The sequence below is a fragment of the Lontra canadensis genome, unplaced genomic scaffold, assembly GCF_010015895.1.
Source record: "Lontra canadensis isolate GAN:19392208 unplaced genomic scaffold, GSC_riverotter_1.0 scaffold28, whole genome shotgun sequence".
NCBI classification, from domain to species: domain Eukaryota; kingdom Metazoa; phylum Chordata; class Mammalia; order Carnivora; family Mustelidae; genus Lontra; species Lontra canadensis.
The window spans coordinates 16,549,203-16,564,096 of record NW_022631022.1 but is presented as its reverse complement, the minus strand read 5'-3'; the positions used below and the strand labels follow the sequence as shown (position 1 = coordinate 16,564,096).

General features: G+C 35.0%; 1 protein-coding gene across 12 annotated transcripts in view; it reads left to right on the top strand.

Moving 5' to 3' along the window:
• Positions 1-14,894, top strand: part of MYO9A (myosin IXA) — a 305,854-nt gene that overhangs the window by 159,800 nt on the left and 131,160 nt on the right. For all 12 annotated transcript variants that reach the window (XM_032864954.1, XM_032864953.1, XM_032864959.1 and 9 more), the window contains one exon: positions 12,953-13,028. In XM_032864954.1, the coding sequence (XP_032720845.1) occupies positions 12,953-13,028 (76 nt within the window). The remainder of the gene's footprint in view (positions 1-12,952; positions 13,029-14,894) is intronic.

Below are 14,894 nucleotides of genomic sequence, written 5' to 3'. Positions count from 1 at the left end.
AGATATGGGTTCAGAATAGGAGGGCACCATGTACAGCATAGGCTGCATGAGGAATTTTTTTTTTTAAAGCTTTTATTTATTTATTTGACAGAGAGAAAGACAGCAAGAGAGGGAACACAGCAAGGGGAGTGGGAGAGGGAAAAACAGGCTTCCCACTGAGCAGGGAGCCCAATGGGGGACTCTATCCCACATTGGATCATGACCTGAGCTGAAGGCAGATGCTTAAGGACTGAGCCACCCAGGCGCCCCTGCATGAAGAAATGATATATTTATCTACATTTACATGCAAATTTATGGAAGTTGGAGCTTTTCCATTATTTTAGGTAGTTTATTCCATTTCCTATATAGTACTACCAGTAATTAAAATTTTATAATATATAAAATTACAAATTCAGGTCTAGGAGACTGTTTTTAAAAATACAGGGAACTACCAGCTTTAGGTAATGGATAATTGGCAAGGTGAATGAACCCTTCCACAGGTAACAATGATAAAACCTGGAAAAAATTTAAAAATAACAAAATGATTTGAAAGCACTGGAAAAAGACAAAACAACAACAACAAAAACCCCACTGAAAGACCAAAAAGAAGCAGAAACCAGAGGAGAGTTTATTCTTTGAAGTAAGTAAAGCAGTAGAAAAGAATTGTGAATCTGTGTCTTTTTAAACAAGGTGCTCCCCAACTCCCATGGCCCCAGAGACAACTGACCACAACCATACTGACTTGAGGTATCAGAGAACAAAAGTTGAGGATTGGCAAAACAACTTGGAATTTAGGAGGAAAATCCTGGAACTGAGTAAGCTGCCAAAGGGCTAAAACACAAAGTTAGAGTATAAATTCTGCCAATCATACCTGGCTAACAGCTGTGAGTACTCAGGGAAGCTGGTAAACAAAGCAGTGCAAACCAAATAGGAGATGACCTTTGAAAGATAAAACTGCAGTAGGTGAGATTTGCAAGTTTGCTCCTTTTTTTGACAGAGGGCCTTTTGTATCTCCATAACTCCTGTGGGAGAAATACTGAAGTCTTGCTATCTTAGTCCCATAAATAGAGGGGAGAGAGAAAGAGGCAGAGAAATACTTGAAGAAATAGTGCCAAAAACATTTCATGTTTGATTTAAAAAAAAAAAACAAAAAACTGACTTAGAGATCCAAGAAGATTTGTGACTTCCAAGTAGAATAAATAAAAAAGAAAACCATTATCAGGCACATTGTTTGCCAAATGTGAAAGATAAAGAGAAAATCTTGAAAGCAGCCAAAAGAAAATATGGCACATTCAATACAGGGGAATAATGATTCGATTAACACCTGACTTATTAAAGCAGTAGAGATGGAAAAATATCCAAAAATCATAATTAAAATCTCCCCCCGCCCAAAACAAACATAACACTGCCCTCCCCAACCCCCGCAACAGAACTCAATTTTCAGGCAAAATTTCTGTATTTTTAGTTTGGGTCCAGACAAGTTAAATACCTGTTAGAAGAAAAATCAACAGTTTCCAGAAAAATGTAACAGAATTTAGTGTTGCTACAATGTCTAACTATTAGCCAAAATAGTCTTTAAAAATGAACCTGAAATAAAGATGTTCTCAGATGAAAGGAATCTGAGAGAATTTGTCACCATAATTTATATTCTATAAGAAATGATAATGGAAATTTTGTTTTTTAATCAGAAAGTTCAACTTTATATTTTTTTTATTTAATTTTTTTTAGAGAGGGAGAAGGTGTTTGAGCAGTGGGAGGAGGGGCAGAGGGAGAGAAAGAGTGACTCTTTTTTTTTTTTTTTAAGATTTTATTTATTTATTTGACAGGCAGAGATCACAAGTAGGCAGAGAGTCAGGCAGAGAGAGAGAGGGAAGCAGGCTCCCTGCTGAGCAGAGAGCCCGAGGCTTGATCCCAGGATCCTGGGATCATGACCTGAGCCGAAGGCAGAGGCTTAACCCACTGAGCCACCCAGGCACCCAAGAAAGAGTGACTCTTAAGCAGGCTCCACACTTAGCACTGAGCCCATCCATCAACGTGACCCTGAGATCATGACCTGAACCGAAATCAAGATTCGAATGTTTAACTGATGAGCCACCCAGGCACCTTGATAGTAGAAGTTCTTTAAGCTAAAGGCTAAAATTACCATCAGATGGTAACTTGGATGAATAGTAAGTACTGGTACACTTTTCTGCAAAAAGCCAGGTAGTAAATATTTTAGGCTTTGTGGGTCTTATGGTCTCTGTTGAAACATCTCCCTTCTACTGTGAAAGGAGCCTAGGGAATACGTAAATAAATAAGCATGGCTGTGTTCCAATAAAACTTTGTAACGGACACTGAAATTTAAATTTCATATGATTTTCGCATGTCACAAAAATATTTTTCCTTTTTTCCCCTCAATCATTTAAAAAATGTAAAAGCCATTCTTAGCATCAGGCCATGCAAAAACAGGCAGTAGGTTTGATTTGGCCCAGGGACTTAGTTTGCTGACTCATTAATTATTGGAAGAAATAGAGAAACAGAAATAATAAATCTGTCTACAAATAAATGACTGTACATATTTCCTTTCCTTGTCTTAATTTCTTTTAAAAAGATGTATGACTATTTAAAGTAAAAACCATGACATTATTCTGGTGGTATAAAATGTATCCACAAATTCTTTGATACTCCTCCTTTCAAAAGGCATGTGCTCTACTTAATGACTCACTTCTAATAAATGGAATATGGCAGAAGTAAGAGTGTGTGCCCTTCACGGTTAAGACGTAAAAGGTATTGTGGTTCTTCCTTTTCATTTCTTTTGCTCCAACCTTCTCTCTGTAGTGACTAATCTCTGAGATTTGGTCGGGAGGAAATTAGAGGAGAGGGGAGAAACTGGGGTTCTTGGAAGGATGACCTTCAGCCACACTTCTGCAAAGGTCAAGAGCCCTGGTAAGATAAAGGAGTAAGATGGTAGGAGGAAGAGAGAGAAAGGGTAGAAGAGAAGAATCTCACTTGAATTTGACCCATACTTTTGATCAGTCTATACTCAGAACATGTTTATGAAGATGATGAAGGATTAGCAGTTGACAGAGAAGCATTGTAGGCTTGATAAAACTTAAATACTCTCACCTTACTGACAATGCTTGCCTTAATATCCCTGACCTCAGGCCTCAGTATGGTCCCACAAATGATTGAAAATTTGATCTGACCAAATGCAATTAATAGAATTCCATTGTGGAATTCCAAATGGAATTTAAGTCTGACCCAAATGGAACTTAAAAATAGAAATCAGTAACAGAAAGATATCTGAGAAGTCCTCCAATTTTTCTTTTTTGAAGTAATCTCTACACTCAACGTGGGCCTTGAATTTACAACCCTGTGATAAAGGGTCACTTGCTCTTCTGCTGAGCCAGCTAGGTGCTCCCTGAGAAATACTCAAATATTTTGAAAGTAAACCCCATGTTTAAGTAACTCATGAGTTAAAGAATTCATATGGGCAACTTGAAGCTATTTTGATCTGAATGAGAATGGAAATAACATAACTTACGTAATGTAACTAAAGAAGTGCTTATAAGAAAATTGATAGCTTTTAATTCTTTATATTAGAAAAAGTCAGAATCAATGCTTTTACCTTATGAAGATGCAAGAGCACTTCACACCCGAAATAAGTAGAAGTGAAGAGCTACAATCTGTGAATGTAAAGCAGGCCAACAGTAGAGAAAATCAGTGAAAACCAAAAGCTGATTTTTCAAAAAGAGCAATAACATTGATAAAGCTCCAGTTCTGTTTAATAGAACTTTCTGTGAAGATGAAAATGTTCTCCAGCTACACTCTCTAAAACTGCAGCCATTAACCACATATGGCTATTAAGCACCTGAAATTTATTGAAAATTTGAAAACAAATTTTGATCTGATTCAGTCAAATAAAATTCGAAAGCCATGTGTCGCCAGTGGCTGCTGTATTAGGTACTGCAGTTCTAGCCATTGTGATCAAGAAATATGAGAGAAGGGGCACCTGGGTGGCTCAGTGGGTTAAAGCCTCTGCTTTCGGCTTAGGTCATGATCCCAGGGTCCTGGGATCGAGCCCCACGTCGGGTGCTCTGCTCAGCGGAGATCCTGCTTCCTCCTCTCTCTGCCTGCCTCTCTGCCTACTTGTGATCTCTGTCTGTCAAATAAATAAAATCTTAAAAAAATATATGAGAGAAGACACAAATACTGTTATCGGGAATGAGCAAGTGGACAGTTACATATGGTATAGACCATCAAAAAATTGAGGAGAGATTATGAACACTTGTGTCAATAAATTCAACAACTTAGATGAAATGGACAAATTCCTTGAATGCCGATCTAAATTGACCCAAGGAAAAATAGAAAATTTGATCACTCCTATACCTAATAACAATGATGGATTCATAAGTAAAATCTTCCCCTAAACCCAAAAAGTCCAGGCCCAGATAGCTTCAGTGGTAAATTTTATTTAAGAGACATTTAAGGAAAGAATAATACCAGTTCTCTTCAGTTTCTCTCCAGAAAATATAGGAGCAAGGAACCCTATGCAAATCATATCACGAGGCCAGTATTATTAATCTAATACCCAAACCAGACAAAAACATTAAAACTACAGACCAACATACCTCACAGTGACAGATGTAAAAAGCCTTAACAAAATAAGGGCTAACTGAATTCACCAATATATTAAAGGAGAATACATGAAAACTAGTGGAATTTATTCCAGGAATGAAAGGTTTGTTTGATAATAGAAAATCAATCAATATAACCCACTATATGTTTGTTTTAAAGATTTTATTTATTTGTCATAGAGAGAGCACAAACAGAGGGAGCAGCAGGTAGAGGGAGAAGCAGGCTCCCTGCTGATGTGGGACTCCATCCCAGGACCTTGAGATCATGATCTGAGCCAAAGGCAGACTCTTAACCTACTGAGCCACTCAGGCATCCATCCCTGTAATTCATTTTATTATCCATCTAGAAAAAAAGAAAAAGCTTATGATACCTCAGTAGTTGGATAAAAGGATTTTGTCATAATTCTTCAGTCATTCCTATTTAAAAACTTATAGGATCCTAGGAATAGGCAGCCTCCTCGTTTATAGAGAATATGCATAAAAATCCTACAGCAGACTTCATACTTAATGATCAAAGATTGAATACTATTCCTGACATTGAGAAAAGGCAAAGATACCTGCTTTTGCCACTCAGATTTAACACTGTACTAAAAGTCAGACACAGGGGCGCCTGGGTGGCTCAGTGGGTTAAAGCCTCTGCCTTCGGCTCAGGTCATGATCCCAGGGTTCTGGGATTGAGCCCCGCATCTGGCTCTCTGCTCAGCAGGGAGTCTGCCTCCCCATCTCTACCTGCCTGTATGCCTATTTGTCATCTCTGTCTGTCAAATAAATAAAAAAAAAAATCTTTAAAAAAATAATAATAAAAGACACAGAGCTATAAGGCAACAAAAAGAAATACAAGGTGCATAGATTGAAAAGGAAGATGTAGACATTGTGATCAACTGTATAGAAAGTGCTAAGGAGTTTAAAATATGCTATTTGATCTAGAAAGTAATCTCCCAGGATACCAGGTAAATTTACAAAATTAAGTTATTTTAGCCATGAACATGTGGAAAATGAAATTTGTGAATTTCATTTATACATATTTGGCAGTCAGCTTCCTGGTATTCTGGTATTCTCATGGCAGAAGTGATAGTTTGTCAATTCCAAAATTAAGTTATGAATGTCTACAGTTTCCATCTTAGATAATTTCTCACTTGCTAGCTCTCTCTTGGATCACTGTTTCTGAGAAAAGTAAGCTACCATTTGAGTAGCCCTGCTGAGAATTCCTCTGAAGCCTGTAGTCAGCAGTTAGGAACTGATTCTTGCCACTAACCATGTGAGTGACCTCGAAAGCAAATCCTTCAGTTCCATTCTAGTCTTGAGATGACCACAGCCTTGGCCAACAGGTTGACTATAACCTCATGATAGACCTTATCTCAACCACCCAGCTAAGCAGTTGAAACCTGTTTCTGTAGAAACTCTGTGATTATGAGAACTGTCATATTTAAGTGCTAGGTTTTGAAGTGCTTTAATATGTGATGGGTAATAATATAACATACTGTAACAGGAAATACTTAGGGATAATTTTTATTTTATTTTATTTTATTTATTAATTTTGGCAGGCGGCAGAGGGAAAGAGAGAGAATCTTAAGCAGGCTCCATGCCCAGCACAGAGTCTGATGGGAGGCTCCATCTCACAACCCTGAGATCATGACCTGAGCCGAAATCAGAAGTCATATGCTTAACTGACCTAGCCACCTACATGCCTCACGTAGGGATAACTTTAATGAAATACGTGTTAGACCTGTATACAACTAAGAGGAATTGAAGAATACCTAAATAAATGAAGAGATTTTTTTGGTAGAAATTCACAAGCTAATAACTAAGATTTACATAGAAATACAGAATAGGATAACAAAACAATTTCGAAAAAGAACAAAGAGAGCTTATACGATTTCAAGACTAAAATAATCATGACATTGTTCTTAGTATAAAGATCAAGAGATCAATAGAATCAAATAAAAATCCAGGAAAAGATCTGTACTTATTGGTCAATTGATTTTCCACAAAGGTACTGAGATAATCTATTGGGGTTGAGTATAGTCTTTTAAACAAATGACATTGGAACAGCTAGGTAGCCTTATATAGGAAGAGGACTTTGACCTTATTTTATCCGTAAGATTGGACTCGAAGTGGATCAAATAGCTCTTCCTAAAAAGTAAAACTAAAAAAATAAAAAATAAAAAAAATTAAAACTATTTAATTTGTAGAAGAAAACCTGAGAGAAAATCTTTGTAATCTTGGGACAGGCAAAGATTTCTTAGATGGGACGTAAGAGCATGAACTGTTTAAAAACAAAAGGATAAGTGGAGTTCACCAAAATTGAAAATTTCTACTTTAAAAAACATCTTGCTAAGAAAACTCAAAGCATACCACACCCTAGGTAACAAAACTTGTGTGATATCGGTAACTGATAATGGACTTGAAAACAGTATTTTAAGAACTCCTATAGTTAATAAGATAAGCAGTTCAGTTAAAAATAGCTTAAAGAGGGTTCCTCGGTGGCTAAGTTGGTTAAGCCACTGCCTTTGGCTGAGGTCGTGATCCCAGAGCCCCAGGATGGAGTCCCACATCAGGCTCTCAGCTCCATGGGGAGTCTGCTTCTTCCTCTGACTTTCTCCCCTCTCATGCTCTTTCTCACTCACTCTCTCTCAAATAAGATCTTAAAAAAAAATAGCCTAAAGATTAAAATATGTGGTTTATTTTTTTTTTAAAGATTTTATTTATTTATGGGGCGCCTGGGTGGCTCAGAGGGTTAAGCCTCTGCCTTCGGCTCTGGTCATGATCTCAGGGTCCTGGGATCGAGCCCCGCATCGGCCTCTCTGTTCAGCGGGGAGCCTGCTTCTCCCTCTCTCTGCTTGTCTCACTGCCTACTTGTGACCTCTGTCTGTTGGATAAATAAATAAAATCTTAAAAGAAAAAAAAGATTTTATTTATTTATTTGGCAGAGAGAGACACACAGCGAGAGAGGGAACACAAGCAAGGGGAGAAGGAGAAACAGGCTTCCTGCTGTGCAGGGAACCCGATGTGGGGCTCGATCCCAGGACCCTGGGGTCATGTCCTGAGCCTAAGGCAGACACTTAATGACTAAGCCACCCATGTGCCCCTAAACATATGCTTCAAGAAGTATATATACTAATGATCCATAGGTTCATGAAAGATGATCAGTTTCATTAGTCACTAGGGAAATGCAAATTATAATCACAATAAGGTCACATTAAAAGCCTGTATCATTGCTAAATTTTAAGAAGTTGACAGTACTTAAAAATATTGATAGTGTTAACTGATGATGAGGATGTGGAGCAACTGGAATTCTTTTTATACTCTACTGCAGTGTAAAATAGTACAATTATTTTGGGAAACAGTTTGTCAGCTTTTTTTATAAAGGTGAGCATATCCTTTCCTCGTATTCCATTAATACTAATCCCAGATATTTACCTGAGAGAAATGAAAACATATGTTCACCCAAATAGTTTTATAAATCAGTTGTTAAAATATTACTTTCAATGAAACAAGTACTGTTATTTAAAATTAATAAAAATAGATTAACCTCACAATTAAATTCTCAAGATGAATTTTTTAAGAAATTCAATTAAATAATATCTACAAGATTCTTCTTCTTTTTTTTTAAGACTTTATTTGAGAGAGAGAGATAGTGAGAGAGAACATGAGCAGGGAAGAGAGGGAGAAGTGGGGCTTGATCCCAGGACCCTGGGATCAGGACTTGAGCTGAAGGTAGATGCTTAACTGACTGAGCCACCCAGGCATCCCATATCTACAAGATTCTTAAAATGATGAAAATAAAAGGATCTCCAAAGGTATACGAGGCAAAGGTGAATAATAGCAATAAAGTTAGGTAATAATCTGAACAGATTTACACTGATAGAACTTTATTAAAAGATTTAGGTGAGAACGACAAAACAACTCACTGGAAAGTTTTTGAGATCTGATAAAGAAATGATAAATATGTGTGTAAATCTAAATAAACAGTTATTTTGCAAAACTTATTAGTAAAGTTTAATTTGCTTGATTAATGGGAAGAAAACAAGGTGAAATAGGTATTGGGTAATGACTTCTGAGATGGGAAGGGGATAACTAGAATCAAATCACTGAGAGGGTCTTGTACTCTTTAGTAAAAGGGAAGAGAGAATTCGGTTTCGGATTCTTGGATATGCTAAAAATTCAAGGATAATCAAAGGAGAGAGTATAACATCCAAAACAAGCAAAACCAGAATATAAAGAAAATAATTCAGTAGAAGTCTGGATAGAAGCATGTAATAATTAGAGAGATTCAAGGCATAAAAGAATAAGTCAGAAAAAAACAGAAACAACTGTATTAATAAATTAAAATGAACCAACCTAAACAGTTAAAAAACAGGTTATCCAATTAAGAAAAAGAAAGCTCAATTGTAAGATGTTTATAAGAGAAAAACCTAAATCCTGTGAAAACAGATTCAAAATAAAATGTTGAATAAAGTTGTATCAGAAAATTTATTTCTGCTCTCTGGTACATTTTCCCATCTCCTTTAGGCAACTCTTAAGATTTCTGTTACTATAAATTAGTTTTGCCTTTTCTAAAAATTTTATAGAAATGGAATCATACAGTATGTATTTTTTTGTGTTCTGATTCTCTTATGCAATATAATGATAAACACATTCATTTGTGTTGTTTCATATATAATTTGTTGCTGGGTTATTATATATAAAATCATATATACAATTTTATATTTATCTATTTGTTTCTTGATGGATATAAGGGTTATATACTGGTTTGAGCTCTTGGGAGGAGCCCTGCTATACACATTCTTGTTCAAGTCATTTTGTGTACATACATTTTCATTCCTCAGGTAAAACTTATGGTTGGTTACTGTGTCATAAAGTAGACATGTTTTAATGGCATTAGAAACTATCAAACTTTGGTACTTTAAAGATACTTAATTTTCTTTTGACATTATTTGTTTTTGATAAACTCAGATGTCATCCTATTATAATTCTTCCATATCCAATGTACCTTTTATTCCTCTGGCTGCTGAGCATTTTCTCTTTGTTTTTTTGGTTTTTAGTAATTTATTATTTCCTAGATATGATTTGTATTTAGCCTCTTTGGGATTTGCTGTGCCTCTTGGGCCTGTGCTTCAATTGTTTTTCATCAGATCTAGGAAATTTTTGGCTAACATTGTTTCAGAATTTTTTTCTGCTGCAATTTCTTTTCTTTCTGGATGTCAGTTACATGTTTTTAGAATATTTGATGTTGTCTCAGAGACTCCTCATCTAGTGCTCATTTTTCTTTTATTTTTGTTCTTTATTCTTCACATTAGATAATTTTTATTTATTGATTTCAAGTTCATTGTGCTATTTAAAGTCTTCTTTTAAACCCATAGAGTGAATTTTTTGTTTTTAGTATGAGAATATTCATTTGGTTCCTTTTTACAGTTCCCAGTTTTCCCTTGAGTTTTGCTGTCTGTATAGTAGAAGATGGCATAAGACCATCTTCTACTTTAAGTCATTGAACATTATGGTAACTATTTTAAAAACAGTCATTTTTTTATGCAAATCCTAAAGTGGGGGATGATAGGATCTGAAGCTGTTGGAATGGGATCAGGAGAGAGGTGCACAGGCCTTCATTTTCTGAATAATCAGTAACAAATGTTCAGGATATTATTCCTAATGCCCTCTTAATGTTTAAAGTATTTAATAATTGATGTTGAAAATCATCACACAGAGGGAAATAAGAAAGTCAAATAATATTCATAAAAGAATTACCCTCAAAGAAGCACCCTATTGTGTTTGCAGGGAAGATACTCCAAGAAAGAGAAGAAAATTTCCTGAGTACTTTACAGTATAGAAGAATTTAAGAATGTGCATTGAATAGAGCAGTAGTACAAATTTAAGACTATAAAGTACCAGAAGGATATTGAAAAGAGGTATTGAACTACTGAAGCATTCAGAGTCATAAAGCTACATCTGTATGAGCTCAAAAAATAGTGGAAAATAGCTGAAAATTGAACTAGTAATATTGAAGAAAGGCCTGGGATGATTACGTTTCAGTACATGGAAGAAAAGAATAGATATGGAGGATAGATAATGATAATTTGTCATAGGGATAATTGGTGCCCATAACTAAGGAGCTGATTAAATAAAACAACAACAATGAATTCAGTATATAAGAAAATAAAGTTGGGGCACCTGGGTGGCTCAGTGGGTTAATAAGCCTCTGCCTTCAGCTCAGGTCATGATCTCAAGGTCCTGGGATTGAGCCCCGCATCAGGCTCTCTGCTCAGTGGAGAGCCTGCTTCCCCCTCTCTCTCTGCCTGCCTCTCTGCCTACTTGTGATCTCTGTCTGTCAAAATAAATAAAATCTTAAAAAAAAAAAAAGAGAAAGTTATTCAAAGTTCTAACTGAATTTGATCACAAGATATATTTTAGTAACAGTTTACTGGACATTCTCCTGGGAATTTACTTAGGAGTAGAATTGCTGGGTCATATGGTAATGTTATGTTTCCTTTGATGAACTGCTAGAGTGCTTTCCAAAGTGACTGTATCATTTCACATTTCAGCAGTGTACAAAAGTTTCCAATTTTTTCATGTCCTTGGCGACAGTTATTATCTGTCTTTTGATTATAGTCATCCTGGTGGGTATGAAGTGGTATCTCATTGTAGCTTTGATTTTCATTTCTCTGATGACTAGTGATGTTGAGCATCATTTCATGAACTTATTTGCCCTTTGCCGAGTCTTATTTGGAAAAATATCTGTTCATATCTTACGTTCATTTTAAAATCGGGTTGTCTTTCTATTAGTCACTTGTAAGAGTTCTTTTTATTTTCTGGATTCAAGTTCCTTATCAGATATTTGATTTACACACACTTTTTATCGTTTTGTGATTTATCTTTTTGCTTTCTTGATCTGTCATCCTTTGAAGCACAGTAGTTTTAAATTTTGATGATGTCTAGTTTATGCATTTTTTTCTTTGGTTGCTTATGCTTTTGGTGACGTACCTAAGTAATTTTACTGCCTAATTCAATGTCAATAAGATTTACACCCATATTTTCTTTGAAGGGTTTTATACTTTCAGCACTTATTTTGATTTTTGGTCCAAATTCATTATTTTACATGAGGATATTTAGTTTTCCCAGCACCCATTTTTGAAAAGATTATTCTTTTCCCATTGAACTGTCTTGACACCTTTGTCAGAATTCATTAGATCATAAATGTAAAGGTCTATTCTGTATCCTCAGTTCCTTTCCATTGTTTTTCTTTAAGTCAGTACTGTTTTGTCTCAATTACTCTATCTTTATAGTAAGTTTCGGATTTGGAAGTGTGAGTCCTCTAACCATGTTCTTCTTTTATAACATTATTCTGACTATTCTGGGTCCTTTGCATTTCCATATTAATTTTAGGGTCATTTCTGTAGAAAAAAATGATGCTGGAATTTTAATAGAGATTGCATAGATCTGTAGATAAATTTAGGGAGCATCACCAACATAACAGTAATTAAGTTTTCCAATCCATGATTATGGATGGCATTCCATTTATTTAGGTTTCTTTTAATGATATTTTGTAGCTTTCAGTGTAGACACTTTATACTTTTTAAAGTTTATTCTTTTTGTATTATTTTGATGTTATTAGTAATGGAATTGTTTCTAATTTTATGATTATTTATTACTATTGATAGAAATATAATTGATTTTTAAATATTGATCTGTCTTATAATTGTGCTGAATTCTTTTATTAGTCCTAATAGTTTTTTGTGGGTTTCTTAGGATTTTCTACGTACAGGATTATTATCTTGAATAGATTTTTTGACTCGCTGTCCAGTGTGTCTTACCTATATTAAATGTCTGTGTGTATGTGATGTTATGAAAATTCATGGCCTTATGTTTATCATATGATTTAAAATAAATTATAACTTAAAAATATTGGTAATCCTTAATAAGGAAATAATTTGTTATTTTTGATTCTCAGTGTCTATATGTAAGATTAATTGGCCTCTGAAATCTATAGTTCTTGTTAGCAGTATACTTATTGCTGAAAAATGATGCAAAGGAATCATTAGGAATTTTTAAAATATTAAAATAATGAGCTTATACATTTCTAGACCTTCAACCCAGTTACCTTTCATTTTCTGATAATATTTAAATGAGAGAAGAAATAAGAAGATTTATTATTTAATTCCCTAATTTTGATCATTGTTGGCTAAGTCAGATTTGTAAGTAACAGGCATGGGACTTGGTTTATATTGTTATTTAGACATTTCTGACATGTTTAGCAAATATTTACCATTGAAGTACATTAATTTTATTTGTCCTTAGAAAAATGGTTTCATGTTTAGTTTCTTTTAAAATTTATTTGAAAATGTCTGCTTTTTATTTGTTAGGTATAACCCGGAAAAATCCCAGAACACCTCTTTCTGATCTCCAGGGCATGAATACTCTAAATGAAAAAAACCAACAGTAAGTATGTTTGGTTTATGTTTTCAAGGAATTATAGAAGGAGTAATTAGAATTTTTATTAATACTTTTGTGGGCTAAAAAATATGAAGAAAATCAAGCCTAGTTTTTGTTTCTTGATGCTTTTATAAGTAGTATCACTGAAACTGGACTAAATGTGTGTAACTAGTCAACTGTTTGCAGCAGCATTAGCTATAGTAAGAGGTAAGACTGAGAGGATTTGAAATAGCACATAATAAGTTTGATAAACATGTTTAGCAGGAAGCTCCTATTCAGTCTTTATGTATTAATGTAGCATTTGATATAAGAGAATATGCAAAAGACACATGAACATTAGGAAGCATACCAACAAAATGAACCTACTATCAAAGTTCAGCACCAGAAGATTTTAGTATTATTGCAACAACCTTTATATTACTTTCTGATTTCTCCCTCCCCTCTACCCTTAGGTAACTGCTACCCAGAATTTTATGTTTATCATTACTGTGCACTTAAAAAAACTTTTACAGTAAATGTATGTTTTTTCTAAGCAGTAAATTGGCTTTTCCAGTTCTTGAGTTTTATAGAAATATTGGTATGTAGTCTGCTGTCTTCTATGACTTTTTTTCCCCTTCAACAATATTCATCTAAGATTCATCCATCTTGTTGCATGTAGTTTATTCTTTTTAGTTGCTGTATAATATGTGCAATGGGGGAATGGGGAGTTACTGTTTAATAAATACAAAGTTTCATTTTGGCTAACACTGGAGATGGATAGTGGTGAGGGTTGCAGAGCAGTGAATGTACTCAACGCCAGTATACTCGGTGTATATTAAAAATAATAAAATGGACAGAGAACGGATTGGTGGTGCCCAAGACTAGGGTAGGGTATGGGCAAAATGGGTGAAGGTGGTTAAAAGATACAAATTCCCAGTTCTAAGATAAATGAGTCCTGGGGAAGTAATGTGTAGTATAGTTACCATTGTTACTAATACGATATTATATATTTGAAAGTTGCTAAGGGAGTAGATCTTAAAAGTTCTCATCACAGAACAAAAATTTGTAACTGTGTTTGGTGATAGATAGTAACTACATTTTTTCTGGTGATCATTTTGCAGTATATATAAAGAGTCATTTTTTTGTATACCTGAAACTAATAAAATGTTATGTGTCAATTATTTCTCAATAAAAAGAAAAATGGTAAGTTTTAGGTTATGTGGTTTTTTTTTTTAAGATTTATTTTTTTGAAAGAGAGCGAGAGAGGGAGTACTAGCGGGGGAAAGGGGAAGGGCAAGAGGGACAAGCAGACTCCCCATGAAGCCTGGAGCAGACCCAGGGCTTGATCCCAGGACCCCGAGATCATGACCTAAGCCTAAGTCAGACACTTAACCAACTGAACCACCCAGGAGCCCCATTATGTGTTTGTTAATCACAATAAAATAATTACATGGCATTAATGTACCATGATAGATTTGTCCCTCAGTGGCTATGTGGGTGGTTCTTTCACAATTACAAATGGTGCTTCTTTAAACATGCTCATACCAATCTTCTGGTTCACCTATTATTACATCGATGGGATATGTACTTAGTAGTAGGACTGTCAGTTCAGTAGGATATGTGCATGTTAGTTTCGTAAGATAATCCCCAGTTGTTTTCCAAGGTAGTTGTACTAATGTACACTAATAGTGACAGCCAAAAGTTCCCTTTGCTTTATTCCTTGCCAGCACAACTGATTGTCAGCCTTATTAACTTTGGATAATCTGATGGTTATGAAATGGTATCTTATAATTTGCTTTACCATGCTTATTAATGATGTTGAACAATTTTTTTTTTTAAAGATTTTATTTATTTATTTGACAGAGTGAGAGATCACAAGTAGAGAGGCAGGCA